Here is a 24613-nt window from a genome sequence, read left to right as displayed (position 1 = left end):
CCCCCCGGCTCCAAAGGCTTCCCCATCCTCCCCAGAGGCTCTCTGGAAACAAAAAATGCCCTCCCAGAGCCTCTGTGTGAGCCAAAATCAGCTGGCCAGCACACACATGCGTGTTGGAGCTGACCTAGGGCAACAGCTCACGTGCCAGCAGATATGGCTCCGCATGCCACCTGTGGCACCCATGACATAGGTTCGCCATCACTGGGCTTGGCTATATCCGTCCTGCCTCTGACTAATACTATTCCTTCTGGTATTTTTGTATCCTAAAGTAAGAATTTATATGATCTTTTGATAAAAGTGTCCAATCCAAATCATTTAATTTATTTTTGTCTGGTTATCAGTGTCTAGTCAGTTTATTTTATGTTTTAATATATTTGGCAATTAATAATTGTTTGTTTATATACCACAAAATTGATGTTGTATCTACAGAAGATAGACAGAACATGGTTTACATAAAGGACACATGTATATTTTTAAACAGTAAAAAAAGCACTCATTCTTGTCCAAGGATAAACAGTTATTGAAACTACCGTAAGTTTCTAAGAATGGAACGGAACAGAACAGAACAAACAGAACAGAACAGAATAGAATAGAATTCTTTATTGGCCAAGTGTGATTAATTACACAAGGAATTTGTCTTGGTGCATATAAGTGGTAAATACTTTTAAATACGAGATATAAAACTTTCCTTTATGAGGTGATATTTTGTCGCCAAGACTGCCAACTCAATTCATCATTTCCTATTTAAGTTTGGGAATATAAATGATTTTAGCAGCAATTATGGGAATTCTGGGACAAAAATAAACGAAGGCTACAAATCGGAAGTGCTAAAAAAATATTCTTTTTAAAATTTTTGCAGGGGGCTAATGATTTCAGGAGAAGACTGTGAATTCATTCAAAAATTTGAACAAAAACGCACTCCAGAAGAAAAGCAAGAATTAATACAAACAGAAGGCAATCAAGTAATACAGTTTCTTTGGAACAAATAATTATTCAGTGTTATGAACTGTTTGGGTTGTATTTTTTTTGTTTATTTGTTATTCTATTTTTGGGGGGTTTGGAAAGGTTTGTAGATCTGTTCTTATATGCTGTAGTCACAATTTTTCAAACATTAATAGTGACAAAGCTAAGTTATTTTGACAGTTTAAAAATAGTGTATGTCCCTGACAGTGTATGTCCCTGACAGATAATCCATATTGTTACCATGTTTCCCTGAAAATACATCTTACATTTTTTGGAACCCTGAAATAAGAGCCGCCCTGAGTCTATGGAGAGCGGCGGCATACAAATCTAATAATAAATAATAATAATTTTATTTTCTTTTATTATTTTATTTATGTAATTATTATACTATACTGTACTATGCTATACTATATTTTACTTTATTTATTTTATTATATTTTGTTATAATAATTCTAACAACTGTGCTACCATGGCTCTTAATTAAATAATTTTATTAAATATTATTTTATGTTAGAAACAAATTATCCCAACTCAAGGCAGCATTCTTGAGTTTGAAACTCTTCACTACGTCTATACTTTTTTTATATAAGACTATAATAATAATAATAATAATAATAATAATAATAATAATAATAATAATAATTTATTAGATTTGTATGCCACCCCTCTCCGAAGACTCGGGGCGGCTCACAACAAACGATAAAACAATATATATAGGCACAAATCTAATATTAAGGGGAAAAAACTAAAAACCCTATCATAATTAAAAACCAAACAGCACATACATACCAAACATAAATTATAATAAGCCTGGGGGAAAGGTGTCTCAAATCCCCCATGCCTGGCGGTATAAGTGGGTCTTAAGTAGTTTACGGAAGACAAGGAGGGTGGGAGCAGTTCTAATCTCCGGGGGGAGTTGATTCCAGAGGGCCGGGGCCGCCACAGAGAAGGCTCTTCCCCTGGGGCCCGCCAGACGACATTGTTTAGTCGACGGGACCCGGAAAAGGCCAACTCTGTGGGACCTTCTCGGCCGCTGGGATTCGTGCGGTAGCTTTTCTGAATCTGAAATGTAACGTTTTGTTCATCCCTTAAGTATACAGTTATTTCTTGCAAAGGAATCTAGAGGGATATTTTCTTTTCCCTTTCCCCCCACCTTAGTGAAACATTTATGAATATTCTAAAAAAGCTTATGGAGGGCAGCATAAGTGAGAGAATGTCAAAAATATTTCTTTGCATGCGTGTCCATGTATTCATAGCCCTATTAAATTATTTTATTATATTCTCCACCAGCAAAAATCCATACTGTTTGAAGAAATGTTCATGTTAATATAATTGTGTGTGTAGATGCAATCTTGTTTTTCTTAATGCTCAGCTGTCATAGGGACTGAGAAAGAGGCAAGCTTCCAGAGCAGTGGGTTACAAATAATTTTGTTTATTTTTTCCAGAGTTACTTTCGAAAATTAAGTTGCCCTTTTAGCATAATTCCATTTGGTTAATGTGATTTAACATACATAATTTACTTCAGGGGCAGATCTTTGCTATTCCTCATGTAAATCACAGCAAATATTAGTTTCTCTGAATCTGAATTAGAAGTAACAAAATATATGCAGCGTCTATTTTTCTATATTGAAGAGAAGAATGGATCTCTTGTTGCTCCTCCATATGAAATCCAATTGTTTTAGTGATAACTGAGTGAATGGAATTTTGCAATAATAATATGCTTGATGAAAGCATTCTAGCAAATCAATACATGTGAATATTCTGAACCAACAATTTAAGATAGTTTTCATGTTCACTGTACAGCCTATGCTTGCAGAAGTGCAAAGCAAAATGAGAATGAAAACGTCTAAAATATTTTTTTTCCCTAGTGTGCTAAAACATTCATAAGTCTGATGACTCATATCTCCAAGGAACAGACAGTTCAGTACATTTTAACTATGGTTGATGATATGCTGCAGGTACGTTCATTAACTATTTTCATGATTAACCAATTGATGTGCAGGTTTCTTATTGCAGTTTAGCTGGCTTTTTACTTTATCTCCTCTTTCCCAGTAATGCTGTGTAAATTACATTTCCTGTGAGTAGGATCCCTTAGAAAATACTTCAGTCATTTTTTACAATGTAGCGTTTATATCTTGAAATTTCTGAAAGCAAATAATGCATCAATTTATCTACTTACAAAATGCACCAGAGAAAGTTGAATCTGTTTGTTAAGCTGCTTCTCGGTAATCAGGAATTTCACCATCCTATATAATAAAGAGTAGTCAACCTATTATCCTTCAGATATTATGGACTATGGCCTGCTATCCCATCCAGCTGACAGTTTTGGCTAATATCTGTCAGAGCTGCTTCAGAATTATTTGGGTCTGGGAGCTTTGATTGGTGAAAAATACAGAGTATTGACTGCTAACTGGTACGCAGTGAAGGGCTATCAAAAATTTTATTACCACACGTGGGTGTGGCTTATGCAGACGCCCTGTTTTTTCTTTCAACATCTTTCAGTGCAAATTGGGTGCTCTGGGGTGGAGCTCCATTTTTGCTACCCCACTGCGTTCCCCCCCCCCCCGGTCCGGGCAGTAGCCCACCCCTGCTGGTATGCCATACTTACATTAAAAAAAAATTATTGCCAGTTGCTTTCTAGGCATAATATAACATCAAGGTTATCTGGAAATAGTAAATACTCTCAAACACACCTTTATTTTTGATACACGTGCCCAGAAATACTAAATTCCTTTTGTTTTATCAATTCCTTCTCTCTGCTTGAATCCTATAAAACATCCTATAATGTTTACTTAGTGTCTTTATAGCATCTGAATTAATAAATGATCTTTTTATTCTTAGGTATTATTCCAATGAAGTTTATATCTTACACTTTAACTTAAAATATTTTTGCAGTGTGACTTTGCTAAATATCGCAGTCATTTGCATTTTTAATGTTGTGTAATTTTATCAAAACATTAAATTGGGGAGGGACTGATTTTCGATCAAACATTTTTGCATGCTTCACTGTAGATCATTTTAAGTGCTGTAATAATGGATACTTTGTAACAGCCGGGGAATCGAATGGCAAATGGACTGCAAGAAGTGTTGTTAATGGTGCATTATCATCGACTTTGATCTAGTTTACGCTTATCACCTAACCATAGCACTAATGCAGGATGAATATAAAAATGTAATTCTATATATGTGTTACATGCATTGCTTATCTTGCTGGAACCATTTTGAAATAAATATTATATAAGTATCAGTTATGATTCTTCCAGACTGGTATCAATAATACATTTATACCTTTCCTTTCAACAGGAGAACCATCAGCGGGTTAGTATTTTCTTTGACTATGCAAAGAGGGACAAGAATACTGCATGGTCTTATTTCCTGCCAATGTTGAATCGTCAGGATCTTTTCACTGTGCATATGGTAAACTTTCAATCATTAAAAATGAAATTTTCAAAATAGTATATTCTTCTAGAAAGAACTAAAATTCTGTTTTCTGTATTATTTCTCAGGCTGCCAGAATTATTGCTAAACTAGCAGCTTGGGGACGGGAGCTGATGGAAGGCAGTGACTTAAATTATTACTTCAACTGGATTAAAACTCAGCTTAGTTCACAGGTATATCTATATCTATATCCTGTATATATTCATTTATTTATTTTGTCAAGCATGTATTAGATAATATATACTGCTCAAAAAAATAAAATAAAGGGAACACTCAAATAACACATCCTAGATCTGAATGAATGAAATATTCTCATTGAATTCTTTGTTCTGCACAAAGTTGAATGTGCACAACGGCATGTAAAATTGATTGTCAATCAGTGTTGCTTACTAAGTGGACAGTTTCATTTCACAGAGGTTTGATTTACTTGGAGTTATATTGTGTTGTTTAAGGGTTCCCTTTATTTTTTTTTGAGCAGTGTATATAAGTATAAACATGATTTGAATACACAAAATGAATATGAATAAAAGGGAACATTAGTGATGATGGTGCGCTTATGCACACCCCTTAGAGACCTGTTAGGAATGGGGTGAGGTCAACAGTAAACAGTCTAAGGTTAAAAGTTTGGGAGTTTGGGGATGAAACCACAGAGTTAGGTAGTGCATTCTAGGCATTGACCAGTCTGTTGCTGACGTCGTATTTTTTGTAATCAAGTTTGGAGCAGTTCACTTTAAATTTGTATCTGTTGTGTATATGTAGTCATCCTTAAAATACCTATAAGAATATCGGTAAATTAAAATAGTCTTAACAGAAGTTGGTAAATATGGGATGTATGGACATATCCTTGTTGCTGATCTTCTCCTGAAAAGTGTATGAAACTAATGTATTTGAGTACCACCAGGTAGCATCATACAACTAGGAAATTTCCCATCAGCTTTTATGCCAAGAAAAGTTACTGCATGTATTACAACATAGAACTTATGATCAAGTGTTCCAGTGGTTAGAATACTGTACTCCAAGCTACTTCTGCTGACTGCCGGCTGCCAGCAGTTTGGCAGTTTGACAGTTCGATTCCCATCAGCTCAAGGTTAACTCAGCCTTCCATCTTTCCAAGGTCTGAAAAATGAGAACCTGGATTGTGTTGGGGCTGTATGATGACTCTGTAAACTGCTTAAAGAGGGTTGTAAAGCACTGTGAAGCAGTATATAAGTTTAAGTGCTATTGTTATTATATTTTACTACAACTGCAAACGCCATAGAAACCTATAAACTTCTGTTTATTGATTAATGAAACAAAGCAGAAGATTCCAGTATGAAGTATCTAAATATGTTCTTGAAGTTTCTGAACTTGACTGAATGGGTATTTTTGTGGATATTTTCAGGTTAGAAAGACCATACATGAGAATGAAATATATCCAGTTATTTTTATGAGTCTTTAGAACATAAATTGTGTTTGTACTTGATGCAAATATTGGAATTGCTTCTTTAGATACTTTTCTTTTTCTTTCCTTTCTATTATTTTTCTTTTACCCTTTTCTTTTTTCTTTTCCTACTTTTTCCTTTATGTTTCTGTAGTGTTTAAAATCTATGTAAATTTCCTTTAAATAAAAATAATTCTGAGAATATACCTTTATTTGTTTTATGCCAGAAACTACGTGGTACTGGAAGTGCTAATGAACATGGAACTGATGTAAGTATATATTTATTCAAGAATCTAGGCTGAATCTCGGCTAATTTTTGTTCTTTTTGGTAGCAATAGAAGCTAGTTTGATTTCAGTAGTATATACTAAAATATTTTTTAGTAGACACCTCTTGAAATAATACTTATTTGAATTCTCTTTGAATTTTCTTTTTATTCTAAAATCTTACATTCAAGAATCCGAGACGTCATCTTACTGAAGTGTCTATTAAAAATGTGCCTAACAGAGACCCGTCAGTCAGAATTTGCGAAACAGGGCTTTTAGCCTAGTGAAGTGATGGCGAACCTTTTTTCCCTCGGGTGCCAAAAAAGCATGCATGTACACTATCACATCATGTGCGAGTGGCCACACTCATAATTCACTGCCTAGGGAGGGCGAAAATAGCTTCCCCTGCCCTCTAGAGGTCCTCTGGAGGCCAGAAATGGCCTGTTTCTCAACAACTGGAGGGCCCAGTAGGCTCATGTTTTGCCCTCCCCAGGCTCCAAAGGCTTCCCTGGAGCCGGGAGAGGGTAAAAATGCCCACCCCCAGGGGCCCACCCCCCTGGAGGCTCTCTGGAAGCCAACAGCAGCCTCACAGAGCCTCTATGTGAGCCAAAAATCAGTTGGCCAGCACACACATGCATGTTGGAGCTGAGCTAGGGCAACAGCTTGCGTGCCAGCAGATATGGCTCCGTGTGCCACCTGTGGGTACCCATGCTATAGGTTTGCCATCACTGGCCTAGAGAATCTAAGGATCCAATGTAGTAGCATTACGTTTAGCATTGAGGTACTTAACAAATTGTGTCTAGATTATTCTAGCTCCTGAGTCAGTTTTGTGGAAGAGGAAGATGTGTGGATGATTAAAGGATGGTATGTTGTAATGACAAGTGGGACCCAGTTGAAATCATCAGACTAGAAGACAGGCTGTAGCAAATGGTAAACTGCTTTGGTACTGACTTATGTGTAGATAGTCATAAGGGAAGAAGGAACAGTATTGGTAACCATTAGTGAGCAAGCAGCTATAGTGAGGATAGCAGTCTAACCAAAGAGTCCCTGCTTGGCTTTCAAGCATTGAACATGGCATCTCTGGAGAGGCAGCACTTGGTACATTTTGCAATCAAATGCAAAATGAATTAATAGAGGGGCCTTCATTGGCTCTGCTGTTCCATGAAAAGCTTTAAGCTTATCCTTCTATAGGTCATATTTGATAAACCTGGGAAAACTCAACAGTTTGGGTACACATGTTCTTTTCGTTAGTCCTCATAAAGGGATTGGCATAATTAGCTACCTTGTGTATATTTTTGACCCTAAATATGATTAATTAAAAGGAGTAGAAGCTGGAATTTTGATGGATTATTCAATAACTTGCTGTCTCTTTTTGGGTGTGCATAGATGAAGAAACATAAGTTTATCTATTTACCAGATTTTTTTTAATACAGTACAGTTCTCATTTGTGTAATATTGTAAGGCTGATTGGCTGTTTTTAGACACTATAGCTTCATTTTTAAGTGTCCATTCAGAAAATATATATACATGACTACTCATTAGACGTTCTTTGGAAACCAGTCACCTCTGTGAAGTAGCTATGCAAGAACATGCAAGCTTAAATTCAGAACAGATCTGGGATTATTTATTTGACTGGATTCAATCTTGGAAAGGATCTAATGCACTTACTTCTGATGAGGTTCTTCTGAAATCATAATCTGATTTGGTTTAACTGCTTTGTGGCACCAGATTTTTGTTTATTATTCTCTTTATATAAATATATGAAAGATTGAAGTAATCCACATTCATTACTGGTTTGGGGTACTTCTTGCTTTTTAAAGCAAGGAATATTTTAATCAGCACAGAATGTGTTTTCAGTGTTGTTACTCTATTAATCATTTTGAAAAGATCAGACTTACACTCCATATAAGATAAATAGGGTATTTTAAAAATAAATCTTATAAATGTATTTGGATAGTTTTTAGGAATCTGTGGAAAAACAAGACAATGTTGTTAACATGCATTGCCAATTGGTACTGTAGAAGCCCTTAGTCAAAAAAGATACTGCAACTTACTTAAGAATATAGCATTGGCAAAGGTAACTGTGCATTTAACCAATAAAAAACTTAATGCATTTGGTGAATTAGAATGAACATTTTGTTTTGTTTTTTAAATTGAACTTTCTCCAGCCTGAAAGTAGCAATGAACATTTCTACTCTTGGGCTAGCTTCTGTTTCCAGGATCAGTGAATAATTGGAGACTTCTTACTTAAGAAATCCTATTATGTACATATCTTTAGGGAAGTATATTCTTCTTTCACGTAGAGCTCACAATATGTCCAATGTGTTGCTGGGTGTTTGCAGTTGATGCTCAGAGTCAATGAATACCGTTTTGCATGGGTAGAATCAGATGGAGTAAACTGGTGAGTATTTGCAAGAAACCCCCCCCCCCCCCCCCCCCCAAGTGTCTTCTGTTTTAGTGGACTGTCTTCTTGGAGCATATTTAGGTGTCTGATTTAGAAAATATCATTGTAATGCATTTTTAAAGAGACATTCTCTGTGGCTAAGCAAAATATTGTACTTAAAGAATAATGGGGACTACTTATTATATTACGGACAGGAACACTGGCATGATGGATTATAAACCTAAATGTGCACAGTAAACTTGCATTAAATTTCATTGAACACTGAGGAGTTGCTGCAGGACATTTAAGTTAGACGAAAACATTCCCATGTTGAATGTTCAATCAAGGCACTCCATTAGTGCAATTCCGCAGTGAAATTAATAAAAGTTGTGGCTTTCAGGAGAACATGTAAAATTACCCATAAAAAATACAGATGCCACCCATGGTCATTGCTGATTTAAGAGGTTTACAAGATCTCTAAAAATTAGCCTCTACATAATTTTCCCCTACTTTTCTTTTTGAAAAAGAGAAATCAGCTTTTCAAGATCTTGGGAATAAGGGCAAAATAGAGACTGATTCGATAGAAACTGTATTTTCTATATGTCTTTTCCCCCCTCCAGTATAATGGGAGTGTTGAGTAACAAGTGTGGCTTCCAACTTCAGTATCAGATGATTTTCTCTGTCTGGCTCTTGGCCTTCAGTCCCCAAATGTGTGAACACTTGCGGCGTTACAATATTGTTCCTGTTTTATCTGACATCCTTCAAGAGTCTGTAAAAGAGAAAGTAACCAGGATCATTTTGGCAGCATTTCGGGTGAGTGGATGAAGCACATTGACTAGATGAAACTGGCTGCAATGTGTGTATGTGTATGTGTATATGTGTGTATATGTATATGTATATGTAAACCTCCTCCCTTTTCCAACACTTCAAAAACTACAGGACATGAAACTGATTTTTTTGACAGTACTAAATTAATTTTCAAAACAGAACACTACAGCAAAAGAATAATCATGGAAGCCATCGAGATAGAAAAACATCCCCAAAATATGAACAAGCGCCTCCCGCCTACCAGACATCTGGAAACCAGCCCTCAAACGTATCCCGGCCATAGAAACTGAAACCAGACTCAAAACACACATTGCAAAACAATCAAGTAGCCTGCAAGCTCCAACTACTCAGGATATCACGCCTAATCCACAATCATTAACTAATCAGCATACCTCAGTTACATTAACGACCCCAGGTGTTACCCCACTGACTCACCAGGAAGTTTCTACATAGCAGGCAATTGCTGAGCCATCAAACCACACCCAGCCATCAGTATTTATAGAAGGAAGGCAGCTCAGGTCTCGCTGTGTTCGCCCTAGAACAAGGACAGAAACACCAGCCTGAAGATGACGAGTGGGACCTCGTCGAAACGTTGCCAGAAATTTCTAAATCCTACATGGGAAGAAACCCAAATATACCAAGACCGTCATACCTGTACCCATGAAAATCTACGAAAACAAATATGTATATGTATGTATACATATATTTATCTCGAATCATCCTGGTATACCCAAATATGGGAGGAGCATACAGCTTCCTTTTTGTCTCTCGGCCCTTCTAGGGGATATATCCAAGGCAGTTAAACTTTTTTTTATAGCTGACCATCTACAATCTATATGTGTAACATATTATTGCTGATAATAAAAAGGAAGGGAGATTAGTATAGATCTACAGTATTTTGATCTTATTATGCTTTCATCAGCTAGCCATACTCTTATTGGGCTTTGAACCTGCAGAGTCTGCCTTATAAGGCAGCAGCTTTAGCCTCTAGAAGGTTAAATGCAGACTCTGCAGGTTCAAATCCCAGTAAGGGATTTGGATGAAGTGTTGGATGAAGGTGGTGCCGTGGATATTGCCTACCTGGACTTCAGCCTACCTGGACTTCAGCAAAGCCTTTGATACGGTTCCACATAAAGAGCTGATAGATAAATTAGTGAAGATTGGACTTAATCCCTGGATAGTTCAATGGATTTGCAGCTGGCTGAAGCGTAGACATCAGAGAGTTATTGTTAACGGCGAGTATTCTGAGCAGAGTCAGGTTACAAGCGGTGTGCCACAAGGGTCTGTTCTGGGTCCTATTCTTTTTAATATGTTTGTGAGTGACATAGGGGAAGGTTTGGTAGGGAAGGTTTGCCTATTTGCCGATGACTCTAAAGTGTGCAATAGGGTTGATATTCCTGGGGGCGTCTGTAATATGGTAAATGATTTAGCTTTACTAGATAAATGGTCAAAGCAATGGAAACTGCAGTTTAATGTTTCCAAATGTAAAATAATGCACTTGGGGAAAAGGAATCCTCAATCTGAGTATTGTATTGGCAGTTCTGTGTTAGCAAATACTTCAAAAGAAAAGGATTTAGGGGTAGTGATTTCTGACAGTCTCAAAATGGGTGAACAGTGCAGTCAGGCGGTAGGGAAAGCAAGTAGGATGCTTGGCTGCATAGCTAGAGGTATAACAAGCAGGAAGAGGGAGATTATGATCCCGCTATATAGAATGCTGGTGAGACCACATTTGGAATACTATGTTCAGTTCTGGAGACCTCACCTACAAAAAGATATTGACAAAATTGAACGGGTCCAAAGACGGGCTACAAGAATGGTGGAAGGTCTTAAGCATAAAACGTATCAGGAAAGACTTAATGAACTCAATCTGTATAGTCTGGAGGACAGAAGGAAAAGGGGGACATGATCGAAACATTTAAATATATTAAAGGGTTAAACCAGGTCCAGGAGGGAAGTGTTTTTAAAAGGAAAGTGAACACAAGAACAAGGGGACACAATCTGAAGTTAGTTGGGGGAAAGATCAAAAGCAACATGAGAAAATATTATTTTACTGAAAGAGTAGTAGATCCTTGGAACAAACTTCCAGCAGACGTTGTAGATAAATCCACAGTAACTGAATTTAAACATGCCTGGGATAAACATATATCCATCCTAAGATAAAATACAGAAAATAGTGTAAGGGCAGACTAGATGGACCAGGAGGTCTTTTTCTGCCGTCAGACTTCTATGTTTCTATGTTTCTAAGGGTATGGCTAGCTGATAAGAGCAAAATAAGCTCGAAATAGATCAATACTAGTGTCCCTTCCTTTTCATTATCAGCAATAATATATTACACACACACACATTGTAGCTTGGTGTTGTGTGACTGTTTTCTTGTCAAGCAAGAGTTGTCAACCAATTCATATCAAGGCCCTATGCCTGAGTGGAGGCTGTTTGTTGGCAATATTTATTTGGGAACAGAGTGTCCCAATAGGGGAACTATTTGAGATGAATTGTGCCATAGCCTTGAATTGAACTTACTGTACATTGCCTATTTTTTAAAAAGAGAGAGATGCAGTATTAAACTGCATGGTAAATGTCATGTCCGCCAAAACATTTTTCCTTAATATTTTCAGATTTTAAAGTTGTGAAGCCAAGTATGCCTTTATCTGGAAGACTTGTGCACCTACCATTTGGTGCTTATGAATCACGTGCTCTTAAATGCAAATCCACTGTACTCCCACCCTCAGAATCTCCTTCCCTTCATGCAACTTTCACAGGCAAGGAAGCTTCTTTAGAGTAGAAATTGTGGGCGTTCCAGTAGCTGTAGAAGGAAAAGGAATCTCCATTTCCAATTGAGTTTTATAGCGAAAATCCACTGAGCACTGTTTTCTCTAAATCGTTTTGTAGAAACTGAGGGTCTGAGCAAATGTTGTTAATGGTGATGTATTGATTATGTGCTATCAAGTTAGTGGTAAGTCTTAGGAACCCCTTAAAAGCATTTCCCCCTGATGATCTGTTCCTAGGTTTATTGGATTTATATGCCGCCCCTCTCCGCAAACTCGGGGCGGAGACTGTCAGAAATCACTACCCCTAAATCCTTTTCTTTTGAAGTATTTGCTAACACAGAACTGCCAATACAATACTCAGATTGAGGATTCCTTTTCCCCAAGTGCATTATTTCACATTTGGAAACATTAAACTGCAGTTTCCATTGCTTTGACCATTTATCTAGTAAAGCTAAATCATTTACCATATTACAGACGCCTCCAGGAATATCAACCCTATTGCACACTTTAGAGTCATCGGCAAATAGGCAAACCTTCCCTACCAAACCTTCCCCTATGTCACTCACAAACATATTAAAAAGAATAGGACCCAGAACAGACCCTTGTGGCACACCGCTTGTAACCTGACTCTGCTCAGAATACTCGCCGTTAACAATAACTCTCTGATGTCTACGCTTCAGCCAGCTGCAAATCCATTGAACTTGGTCCTTCACATTTTCTAATGATGCACCCATTGCAATTGTAACTTAATCCATTCACTTTGTTACTGGTCATTCTCCTATCTTTTCTTTCATCTTTGCCAGCATTAGAGTCTTTCTCAGAGAAGAGTATACTTCACATAATGTATCAGAAGTAGGATAACAATAACAACAGCAACAACAACAACAACAATAATAATAATAATAATTATTATTATTATTATTATTATTATTTATTGGATTTGTATGCTGCCCTTCTCCGTAGACTCCGGGCGCTAACAACAATGATAAAACAGCATGTGACAATCCAATAATAAAACAACTAAAAACCCTTATTATAAAACCAAACATACACACAAACATACCATGCATAACTTGTAATGGCCTAGGGGGAAGGAATATCTCAACTCCCCCATGCCTGGCGGTATAAATGAGTCTTGAGTAGTTTACGAAAGACAGGGAGGGTGGGGGCAATTCTAATCTCCGGGGGGAGTTGGTTCCAGAGGGCCGAGGCCGCCACAGAAAAGGCTCTTCCCCTGCGGCCCGCCAAACAACATTGTTTAGTCAACAGGACCCGGATAATTTGAGCTTGGTCAAATTGGACTTTTATTTGTTTCCTTGGCTGTTATGGTATCATTTTAAGTTAAAAAACATAATTTTTTTCTTGTAAGGGTAACTGGAGGGAACAGCTTACTGATATTATAAATATTAAAATACATGGGCACAAATTACAGAACAATGTATTTTTTCATTTATGATAGATGGCATTTTAAAAATTCCTTATATTTTCCCCTTAGAATTTTCTAGAAAAATCCACTGAGAGAGAAACCCGTCAAGAATATGCTCTTGCCATGATCCAATGCAAAGTACTGAAGCAATTAGAAAATTTGGAGCAACAGAAATATGACGATGAAGATATAAGTGAGGATATAAAATTTCTGTTGGAAAAACTTGGAGAGAGTGTCCAGGATCTCAGGTAAAATTTGAATTTAGAATCTTAAAAATGGCATAATAAGAATGTTGGTCAGACTTCAGTTAAAACTCTTTTCCTCACAAGACCATTGATTATGACCAAATACAAGTTGAGACATTAAGTAAATAGTTAATCTCAAAGTGCTGTTTCTAAAAACTTTCCAGGAAATCATTTAATCCTTAAAAAAACTCTTTTAATAAATTATGTCCTTAGATGATTTGTTGAATTCAAAAAAGTTATAAAAACTATCTGGTGGTCACAGCTACCACAATTAGGCTTTCAATTGCATCCCTCATTATAACAAAAACTCAAAATAATGTAGAATTAATACAGATTATTAATATTATTAACACAGATAACTCTTCTTAAATTTAAATTATGATTTTATGGTTCAGATACCTGGATACTGAGGGAATTTCATAGAGCTTATAACTCTACATTTTGAAGCATAAGGCAAATTTCCAAGAGAGAACAGTCTCTTTGAACAGGTGTTCCCAACCTCCGAACTGCAACCCACTACCAAACATGTCTATTCTATTCTATTCTATTCTATTCTATTCTATTCTATTCTCAACAATATTACCACCACTTTAAAAGTGAAATTGTAAAATCAATAAACTCTAGGAGAAACAGCTTTAACAGGATAGCAATTTTTTCTTTGGTATTAGGAACAGCAAACATTTTTTTATCACTTTAAAATAGAGATTTTAAAAAAGTGGGCCAACTGATATAAAGGAAAAGCATTTGGAATACACAATTACATTTTAATCACATGGAATAATATTGGCAGTCTTCCTATTATACTGATATCAAACTAGTCCATAAACAGAAAGGGAATACATATCACTGATCCAAGATTGTCACTCTGGGAGCATGCTGTCTTTACAATATTGAAGAGTTTTGGGGTTTTATTGCTGGCCACCATGCTTGGTGATTCCATAATTATTTATATATGTTCAATATTTATGCTATATAATTTAAGAGTATACTTATAAGTTTAAATTGTAATTATCTTTGTAATATCGTATCAACTATCCTTGTGGTGTGACCAGAACAATCTAGAACTGAACACACTCAAAACCGTAGAAATGGTGGTAGACTTTAAGAGAAACCCTTCCACCCTTCCACCTCTCACAATACTAGACAACACAGTATCAACAGTAGAGACCTTCAAATTTCTAGGTTCTATCATATCTCAATACCTAAAATGGTCACCTAACATCAAAAACATCATCAAAAAAGCACAACAAAGAATGTTCTTTCTGCACCAGCTCAGGAAGCTCAAACTGCCCAAGGAGCTGCTGATTCAGTTCTACAGAGGAATCATTGAGTCTGTCATCTGCACCTCTATAACTGTCTGGTTTGGTGCTGCAACCCAACAGGACCGACACAGACTTCAGAGGATAATCAGAATTGCAGAAAAAACAATTGCTGCCAATCTGCCTTCCATTGAGGACCTGTATACTGCACGAGTCAAAAAGAGGGCAGGTAAAATATTTACTGACCTCTCACATCCTGAACACAAATTGTTTCAACTCCTACCCTCAAAACGTTGCTACAGAGCACTGCACACCAAGACAACTAGACACAAGAACAGTTTTTTCCCGAACGCCATCACTCTACTAAACAAATACAGTGATCCCCCGGGTATCGCGATCCCGATCATTGCAAACGGCTATATGGCGATTTTTCAACCCGGAAGTAAAAACACCATCTGCGCATGCGCACCCTTTTTTCTATGGCCATGCATGCGTAGATGGCGCCGAGCAGATCAGCTGCTGGGCGGCTTCCCTGGGTCTTCCCCCTCTTGCTGGCGGGAGGGCGAGCGGCGGGCATCAGCGAGGAGTTTCCCCACCGCCCACGCAAACTCCTCGCTGCTGCCGGGCCCGCCGCTTGTCTTGTCCGCCCGCTGCTTGTCCGCCGCCTGCCTGCCCGCTGCTCGCCCGCCCTTCGCCCGCCCACGCCGTTCGCTCGCGCCGCTTCCCAGCTGAGTCCTGAAGCCAGAAGGCAAAGGCGAACTTCCGCGTTTGGCTTCGGGACTGAGCTGGGAAGCGGCGCTGGGGTTTCCCCACCGCCCACGCAAACTCCTCGCTGCCGCTCGCCCGCCCTTCGCCCGCCCACGCCGTTCGCTCGCGCCGCTTCCCAGCTGAGTCCTGAAGCGAACTTCCGCGTTTGGCTTCAGGACTCAGCTGGGAAGCGGCGCGAGCGAACGGCGTGGGTGGGCGAAGGGCGGGCGAGCGGCAGCGAGGAGTTTGCGTGGGCGGTGGGGAGACCCCAGCGCCGCTTCCCAGCTGAGTCCCAAAGCCAAACGTGGAAGTTCGCCTTTGCCTTCTGGTTTCAGGACTCAGCTGGGAAGCGGCGCGAGCGAACGCCGTGGGCGGGCGAAGGGCGGGTGATCGGCAGGCGAGCGGCGGGCGCGCGGGCAGGCAGGCGGCGGACAAGCGGCGGGCGGACAAGACAAGCGGCGGGCGCGGCAGCAGCGAAGAGTTTGCGTGGGCGGCGGGGAAACCCCAATCTTCGGCTCCTCGCTGCTGCGGCGGAAGTAAAAACACCATCTGCGCATGCGCAGATGGTGTTTTTACTTCCGCACCGCTACTTCGCGAAAAACCGATCATTGCGAGGGGTCCTGGAACGGAACCCTCGCAATAATCGGGGGACCACTGTAATTCCCTCAACACTGTCAGACTTTCTACTAAATCTGCACTTCTATTCTACTAGTTTTTCTCATCATTCCTATCACCAATTTCCTCCCATGTTGACTGTATGACTGTAACTTGTTGCGTATATCCTAAGATTTTTATTAATATTGCTTCTTCATTGCTTATTTGACCCCTATGACAATCATTAAGTGTTGTACCACATGATTCTTGACAAATGTATATTTTATTTTATGTACGTTGAGAGCATATGCACCAAGACAAATTCCTTGTATGTCCAATCACACTTGGCCAATAAAAATTCTATTCTATTCTATTCTATATGAAACCAAAATAGGACTATAGTGACTGATGAATAAATCATTTGAGTAAGTATTCCTGTGCCCATTTTACACTTTCAGGACAATGGAGTTGACAGCAATACTTTTAAAACATTTTCTAGAGTGCCCAGTAAACATGACAAAATGTTTTGTTGAATTAATCTGGTAGTTAAGATTAGGAATGTGCAGCTATTGAACTCCAGTGAAAAAAGCAACAGGGCATCATAGATTGTTCTCAAGGATCTTTTGTTCCTAAATTCATCTTCGATTTTTCTGCAGTTCTTTTGATGAATATAGTTCAGAGCTTAAGTCGGGAAGACTGGAATGGAGTCCTGTTCACAAATCTGAGAAATTCTGGAGGGAGAATGCTGTAAGATTAAATGAAAAGAATTACGAACTGTTGAAGTACGTTCCCAGATTCTCTCCTTTCCCCCCATTTTTTCATTAACAATTGAAATGTATGTGTTGCTTAGAATAATGAAAATTGCATTAAAAATCTCTAGGCCAGGGGTCTCCAACCTTGGCCACTTTAAGACTTGTGGACTTCAACCCCCAGAGTTCTGGGGATTGAAATCCACAAGTCTTAAAGTGGCCAGGGTTGGAGATCCATGCTTTAGGCCAGGGATAGGCAGAGTTTGCTCTTCTATGACGTGGACTTCAATTCCCAGAATTCCTGAGCTAGCATGATTGGCTCAGGAATGCTGGGAGTTGAAGTCCGCGAATCATAGAACTTTGCCTTCCCCTGCTCTATGTAGTATGAAATATAAATTTCACTTCAGAGAAATACTTCATCTTTAAACAAAATATGGAGGGTGATTCTTTAGATTGTAGTCCTTCTCCCTATTGTTTCTTTGGCATTCCTACTGGAACCCTTTTGTTTTAAAAGCATGTATTTGTGATTGTAAAATAGCGAATTACATTTTTATTATTTTAAAATGTAGGCTACAAAAAAGGATATTAGCTTATAATGAGCTGATTATGACAGGGAACAAATGTTTGTACTTCATTTCTACTAAGTGGAAGCATCACTTTGATCTCCAGAGAAGCAAACATATACTGTATAGATGTAAACATGTTCAACTCTTATTTTCTGGAAACATATGGAGACTATTGAAAATTGCGGAATGAGCTAGTGTAAGGTTTATGGAGTCTTCATGCAAATAACATTAAAATTAAAAATCAACATCAAGTGTATGTATGTTTCATCTAAATAGAGCACATCTCTACAGTGAAGCCAAAATATTTTAGATATTTATATTATCCATTCAACTGGTATGTTCCTATAGCTATCAGTGATTTTTTTAAAAAAAACTTATAATTTGGACTTCTGGCTTTGAAACCTAATTTGGATGCATATTAAATCAATAGGTTTATTTGTGCATGAGTCACATTGACAACTTTTAAGAATGCCTTTGTTCAGAAATCGACTGAAGAGTATGCTTCATTATTTGTAATCAAAATAATAAAATAATTAAAACATATTTTCATGGTATATTTTAATAAGATAATTTATACTTTTCATATGGTTAGTGAAGTTGTAAGTTGACAGGGACTTTTTAGAAATAAATATTTCTAAATTATTATTATTATTGTTATTATTAATAATAATTAATTAATTAATTAATTAATTAATTAAATTTATATGCTGCCTCTCTCCAGCATAGAAAAACATTATACATTGAAACATAATTAATTAAAATTAAAATTAAAAATTACATTTAAAAAACTAAAAAGCATATTAACATACTCACATATCCATTCAAACAAACCCGTTATACATTTATTGGCCAGGAGGGGGCAACACAAATCTCTGGGGGAAGTTGATTTCAAAGGGCCGTGGCTCTCACAGAAGGCTGTTCCCCTAGGTCCCACCAAATGACATTGTTTAGTTGATGGGACCTGTAGAAGGCCACCTCTGTGGGACCTAACCGGTTGCTGGGACTCATGCGGCAGGAAGCGGTCCCGTAAGTAATCTGGTCCTATGCCATGTAGGATGCCTATATGCATATTTGGATGCATATTTTAATATTTTAAACATTCTACTATTTTGTAAAAAATTTAAACCTTACTATGTAAATAAAATTGTATTGTAGAATTTTGACAAAACTTTTGGAAGTATCAGATGATCCTCAGGTTTTGGCTGTTGCTGCTCATGATGTGGGAGAATACGTTCGACACTATCCTCGAGGAAAACGGTAAGCAAAAATATACTCCTTAAATCTGCTTCAGGTTATTCGTAGTAGTTATTTCAATTTTACATGGACATTTTTATATGGTTGTGTGCAATTATAAAATGCCTGCAACAGCAGTCCTATTAATCATGTTAAGCTTTTAAATTATGGGTGTCAAACTCAAGGCCTGCTTAGGGTGCGTAGATCTGGTTCAGAAATAGCAAAGAACCGGCCTGCGGTACCTCTGCCAGTAAAAACAGAGCTTGGTAGGGTTGTGTACAGCTCCATTTTCACTTAGAGAAGCTGCAGGACGGTCCTCCAGTCCCGCCCAACGCCACCACCGCTTTCCATTGGCATGAGTGATGTCAAGCTAGCCACACTCATTCTGGTCACACCCATCCAGCCTCCTGAGGTCAACCACAACCTTGATGCGGCCCTCAATGAAATCAAGTTTGACACCTCTGTTTAAAATAGATGAATTTACTTGGCTTATTTGAGGATGTAAAAATAACCTAAATGTCCCATTGGAAAATGAAGTTAATACTGCTTTTTTTTTAAGGAAATTCTATCTATCTATCTATCTATCTATCTATCTATCTATCTATCTATCTATCTATCTATCTATCTATTCAATTTTTATGCCGCCCTTCTCCTTAGACTCAGAGCGGCTTACAACATGTTAGCAATAGCACTTTTTAACAGAGCTAGGCTACTGCCCCCACAATCTGGGTCCTCATTTTACCCACCTCGGAAGGATGGAAGGCTGAGTCAACCTTGAGCCGGTGATGAGATTTGAACCGCTGACCTTCAGATCTACAGTCAACTTAAGTGGCCTGCAGTACAGCACTCTAACTGCTGCGCCACCCGGGCTCATATGAGAATCCATTAACATATTCATCTAATCTCTTGATTATCTTTAAACATTCTTGTTACTCTGTTCATATTTCCATCTAATCTCTTGATTATCTTTAAACATTCTTGTTACTCTGTTCATATTTCCTACTGCTTCTAGAAGCACTGACAGTGAATTCAAAACAGACTCCAGTGTTGCAATTAGCTGACATTCAGTCCCTTCAAGCAGCCATTCCAAAAGAAAATGGATGCCTAGCTTCCATGTTGCATTTAATAAATGCCAGAAAGGTGGAATGCCATTTTGACCATAAACTACTGAAGAACAACATATATTTCTATAGCCTCTGAAGTAGGATGATTTCATGCCTGCTATTACATTTCTATTTTTGTGTAAGGAAAACTAATTATATTTTTATGCTAAAGTGATGTGCATTTTGATTATTCAGAGCTGAACTGTTTTACCTTCTATTTAGAATCTGGAACAAAGGGACTCCTGTAAAAATTCATAATTTGAAATTTCTAATTGTGAGAAATCAGAAGAGGAAGTAATACCAATCATTTATCTGTCCATGTCATTCTATTCACCCCGTCATGCTTTTTTCTTTCGTTCTTTGTTTAGTGTCATTGAACAGCTTGGTGGGAAACAGCTTGTGATGAATCATATGCACCATGAAGACCAGCAAGTTCGCTACAATGCCTTACTTGCTGTGCAAAAGTTGATGGTTCATAATTGGTATGTGATGGCTAGTTTTTATTTCTGTATTGAGAAAAGTAATTTATTTTCTCATTCATTAAATCTTAATTATGAAGTATCGTAAATCTTAATAATGAAGTAGCGTAAATCTTAATTATGAAGTATCATAAATTTAAATTATGAAGTATCGTAAATTTAAATTATGAAGTATCAGTGATTAATAATGATATTCTGATTATTTTTGTTATTCACACCACAAAATGAAAGCAATATTGCTGAAATGGATTGGTGTAGCTTTTTATTGTTTCTTTTTTATATTGTTTATGGTAGTTCAGTACTTGACAAGTCAGTATTTGTGAGTCGTCAATGAATGTTTAATGAATATAACTGGATCTTTGTTGACAATTTGCTTTTATTTTTTTGGTATATTTTACTTAAATATCTTTCAAGATTTTATTCTTCTGTAATATGTTGTCCCTGAAATCTTTATGTCCCCATATATGATTGATAAAAGATAAATAGAATTTAATACACATTCTCTTTATACATCTAGTAAAATGTATTAACACAGAAATTACAAATAACTAACTTGTCTACTTTTTTTTCATACAATTTTATATGTATATTTTATTAACTGACGTTTTTAGGATATGTATTACAAAAAATCTACACCTGTCTGGCAGCTCCTAGAATTTAATAGTGTTATTGCTTATGCAACAGACACAATCAATACTACTTTATTTGGGTTCTACTTTTTCTGCAATTTTTCAGCAGCTACTTAGAATGCATGCAGCACTATGAGTGATAGAATGTTTAGCTCAACGTCAAGAAAAAAAGTTAAAACATTCATTTAAAAGTCCAGAAAGTCAGGAATACAATGGAATTGAGATTGAGGCATTATTAACTGAATCTCATTACTGAGGCAAGGTTCTTTATAAATTAAGATTAATTTTATCATCTCTTAACTATTACAAATGGTCGTGCTTCCTCTGTGAAACTTTGGCTATGGGACTTTTCTCATAATAATTCGTATAGCATCATAAAGATTGATTATTTATTTATTTAAAACATTTATCTAGCCATTCTTCTTCTAACTAATTCTGGGGGGGTCCCCAATCAAAAATTAAGACAACATATAAAGCCATATTAAAACTATACAACTAAACACATTAAAATATTAAAAAGAAATAGCATTACATATATATATAATCCTTTTATTTAAAAGTAAAATAAAACTGATGTAATTAAATGTATAGTGTTTATGAACTATATAGTGTATTAATTTTCATTTTGTTTTTGAAATTAATAGTATAATAATATGAAGCTGCATAAAATAATAGACCTAAAATGTTCTTTCAACTTGCTCTCCAAGTTGATTTAACAATGCTCAGTTGTACTTTCTTTCCATTAATAAATGCTGTCTTCTTCTGGTCTTTTGCTACAGATCTGTATGTTCAGTGGCCTTATTTTTACTTTAACTTTCTGGTGCATCATACAATATAACTGAGCTGGTGTATGTGTGCAGAGGAAAAGACTTATTTTCTTGCAGAATCTAAATAAGAGTTGATCACAATTACATTGCTCTGACTAAAAATTCAGTTCTTCCCCTGCCTGTCTTGTTGCAAATTTCTTTATTCAAGATTTTTAATTGAATGGCACATTCCAGACCCCCCCTCCGACCCCCCTTTTAAATTCAGAAGCACAATGACAGCACAAAGAAGTGCTTGTGTTTGGTTTGATTGATTCTCCGATGTTAACATAATTTCATAAAAATTCTGACTCTTAAAATTCTACAACTTGTTAATCTACTTCTTTCTTAACTGTGAAATATTAAGTACCCAACCTTTAGGGATTACTAGGCTTGAAAAGATGAATGCCAATCAATGTGATGCAATAGTTACAATATTAAAGAAGGTTTGGTGAAACCTAGTCTGAAGTCCACCTTTAGGTATGGCAACTGGATAATTTTGATCCAGGGTCTCTTTTTCAGTCCAACTTCTACCAAGGGACTGAATGAAGTAAGATCCCCATATATGTATCCCTGTCTGCTTAGAACTTTTTAGATACACAGATGTTGTGGAATAGTGTAGCAGAGACAAGGAGAGGATCAGATTACCTTAATTTTACTCTAAAGAAATGCTGGTTTTCCTAGAAAAGTTGCTGCATTATTAAAAAAAAACACAGTTGTTCTGCCTGACTGGGCTCAGGCAATGCGTAACAGTCCAAGTAAAAGAAATCTAAACACACACGTGCTCTTCTAATCAGCAAACTTGTATTAAACAAACAAAAAAGGGTTACTCAAAACAGTCCTTAGTGTCAGGAAACAATGATAGTGCAAGGCTTACTTCAGCCACATACAAAAACACAGAAAAAAGCAAACAAAGACAACCTGGAATGAGCAAAGACGTTTCAGGAGTTCTTTTGAATCTTTGGAGCAAACAGCACGTCCCAGAGGTTTCACCTCCCATGTGTCTGAAAAAGCTGGGTTGAAAACTCCAAAGGCACAGAACAGAAACTTCAGAGCAGGAACCACAAATTAACACAGATAAACAGCCACAGTTTGCCTTGTGCCTCTGTTCCCTTTTATACCTTTAGCCCTCATTAAGGGAACCACACCCAGCCCTCAGTATAAGAACCACACCCAACCCAGGTGCTACTCTGATGACTTGTAATAATCCTTCAATTGATCCCTCCTTTGCATTGCTCTTCTGCTACGCATGTCTATGAATTGTTCGGCAGAAGAATCCAAGGATGAAAGACTGTCTGAGGGACTGCATGCCAAATCCCTTGGGCTGTCTGCTGAGTCCTGCGAACCAGTGGCCTCATCCTCCTGGCTGTCTGCCACGTCTTCCTGGCTGTCAGCCAGGCTTTCGCACTCACTTTGTGCCGCATCTCTCCCATCTGTGGGAGCAACGGCTGGCCCAGGCCCAAACACAACAACAGTGACTTATGTTGCACCATTTTTCCAACGATTACTGTATGATCTACAATAAAATTTAAAGATATCATACAGTCAGTGCTCATCTAATATAAACAAGCATGGATTCTGTTATTTGGCTTCCTTATTTAAAATTCAAATGTGAATATGCTCTCAAAAGTAGAACCTCTGAGCTATGAAAGGATTGACTGGCCTTCAGACAGTAAATTGCATACTTGTTTTTCGTTTCCTCTTGTTCTTCATTCTTTTCTGGAAAACTCCATTTAAGTATTGTCTTTTCCTAATTTTTTCTCTTCTCTTTTCCATGTTGTTTTTTTTTTGTAGGGAATATCTTGGAAAACAGCTACAGTCAGAACAGCCTCAAACAGCTGCAGCACGAAGCTGAGCCTCAACTCTCTTTGATGAGATAATCATAATTGCTACAAGTACCTTTCAAGTACACAGAAAAAAATAATGTAGTTGAAATCTCTTTAGCTGTCTGCTACTGTGAGCTTTCCTTCCAATAAATCTTCTGATCTTGTTGCCTGAAAGGCCTTGTCTTGTAAATCATTCCATTTGCTAGCAGGAATACAACAGCATATCCATGATAGCTAATATGTAATGTCTTTATTTTATGTATTTATTGTCTTAAAAATAAAAATAATAATTATTCTGTATTGTTTTTTATTGTTCTTTATTGGCTGCAAATCAGGTTCACTTTGAAAAGTAATTGGGTTTTTTTCTTATTCTTATTGGTTTCTTTATTGAAAGTATTTTTATCTTTGCCACCAATTATGGGTTTAGATACAATTTTAGGGAGAGGAGATGGAAAACCTGGTAGATTTGTCATTTAGCACAGTGAATGGAATTGACTTGCTTGCCATTCCCATATCCTTTCTGGCTGGCTCCTTTTCATGAATAAGTTGATGATTTAGTTAGGAGGTATGTTGTATGCACAAAGGCCCTGCTGTCAACTTCCTTCCATGCCCAGAGAGAAAGCTCTTTCCATGTTCCATGGATACAAATGTAATACATTCAACAAAAATGATTCAATGAGACTTGCATGTTTATATACATAATTTTTAATACAGGTGTTTTATGTATATAAATGTCTAAACAGAAGTTGCTTTCAAAAATATATGGAGATACAGTACTTGAGTCCATTTGATTCAGTGTATAGGCCCATGTAGCTTTCATGGCAGCAATAGAATATTTGCCATGCTGCCATGAAAACTATATGGGCCTATCCACTGAATCACAAGGACTC

The 24613-nt window shown here is 37.3% G+C and overlaps 1 protein-coding gene across 1 annotated transcript in view; it reads left to right on the top strand.

The window, feature by feature from the left end:
- Positions 1-24023, top strand: part of ATP6V1H (ATPase H+ transporting V1 subunit H) — a 29555-nt gene extending 5532 nt beyond the window's left edge. Inside the window, exons 3-14 of the mRNA XM_070747749.1 lie at positions 860-962; positions 2832-2921; positions 4267-4380; positions 4470-4574; positions 6049-6090; positions 8389-8486; positions 9089-9281; positions 13560-13738; positions 16992-17117; positions 18806-18907; positions 20355-20468; positions 23692-24023. Of these exons, the coding sequence (XP_070603850.1) occupies positions 860-962; positions 2832-2921; positions 4267-4380; positions 4470-4574; positions 6049-6090; positions 8389-8486; positions 9089-9281; positions 13560-13738; positions 16992-17117; positions 18806-18907; positions 20355-20468; positions 23692-23752 (1327 nt within the window). The 3' untranslated portion in view covers positions 23753-24023. The remainder of the gene's footprint in view (positions 1-859; positions 963-2831; positions 2922-4266; positions 4381-4469; positions 4575-6048; positions 6091-8388; positions 8487-9088; positions 9282-13559; positions 13739-16991; positions 17118-18805; positions 18908-20354; positions 20469-23691) is intronic.
- The last annotated feature ends 590 nt before the right edge of the window (positions 24024-24613 follow it).

The sequence above is a fragment of the Erythrolamprus reginae genome, chromosome 3 (genome assembly GCF_031021105.1).
Source record: "Erythrolamprus reginae isolate rEryReg1 chromosome 3, rEryReg1.hap1, whole genome shotgun sequence".
Classification (NCBI taxonomy): domain Eukaryota; kingdom Metazoa; phylum Chordata; class Lepidosauria; order Squamata; family Dipsadidae; genus Erythrolamprus; species Erythrolamprus reginae.
The sequence above is the reverse complement of the archived record's forward strand: the minus strand, read 5'-3'. Positions and strand labels throughout refer to the sequence as shown.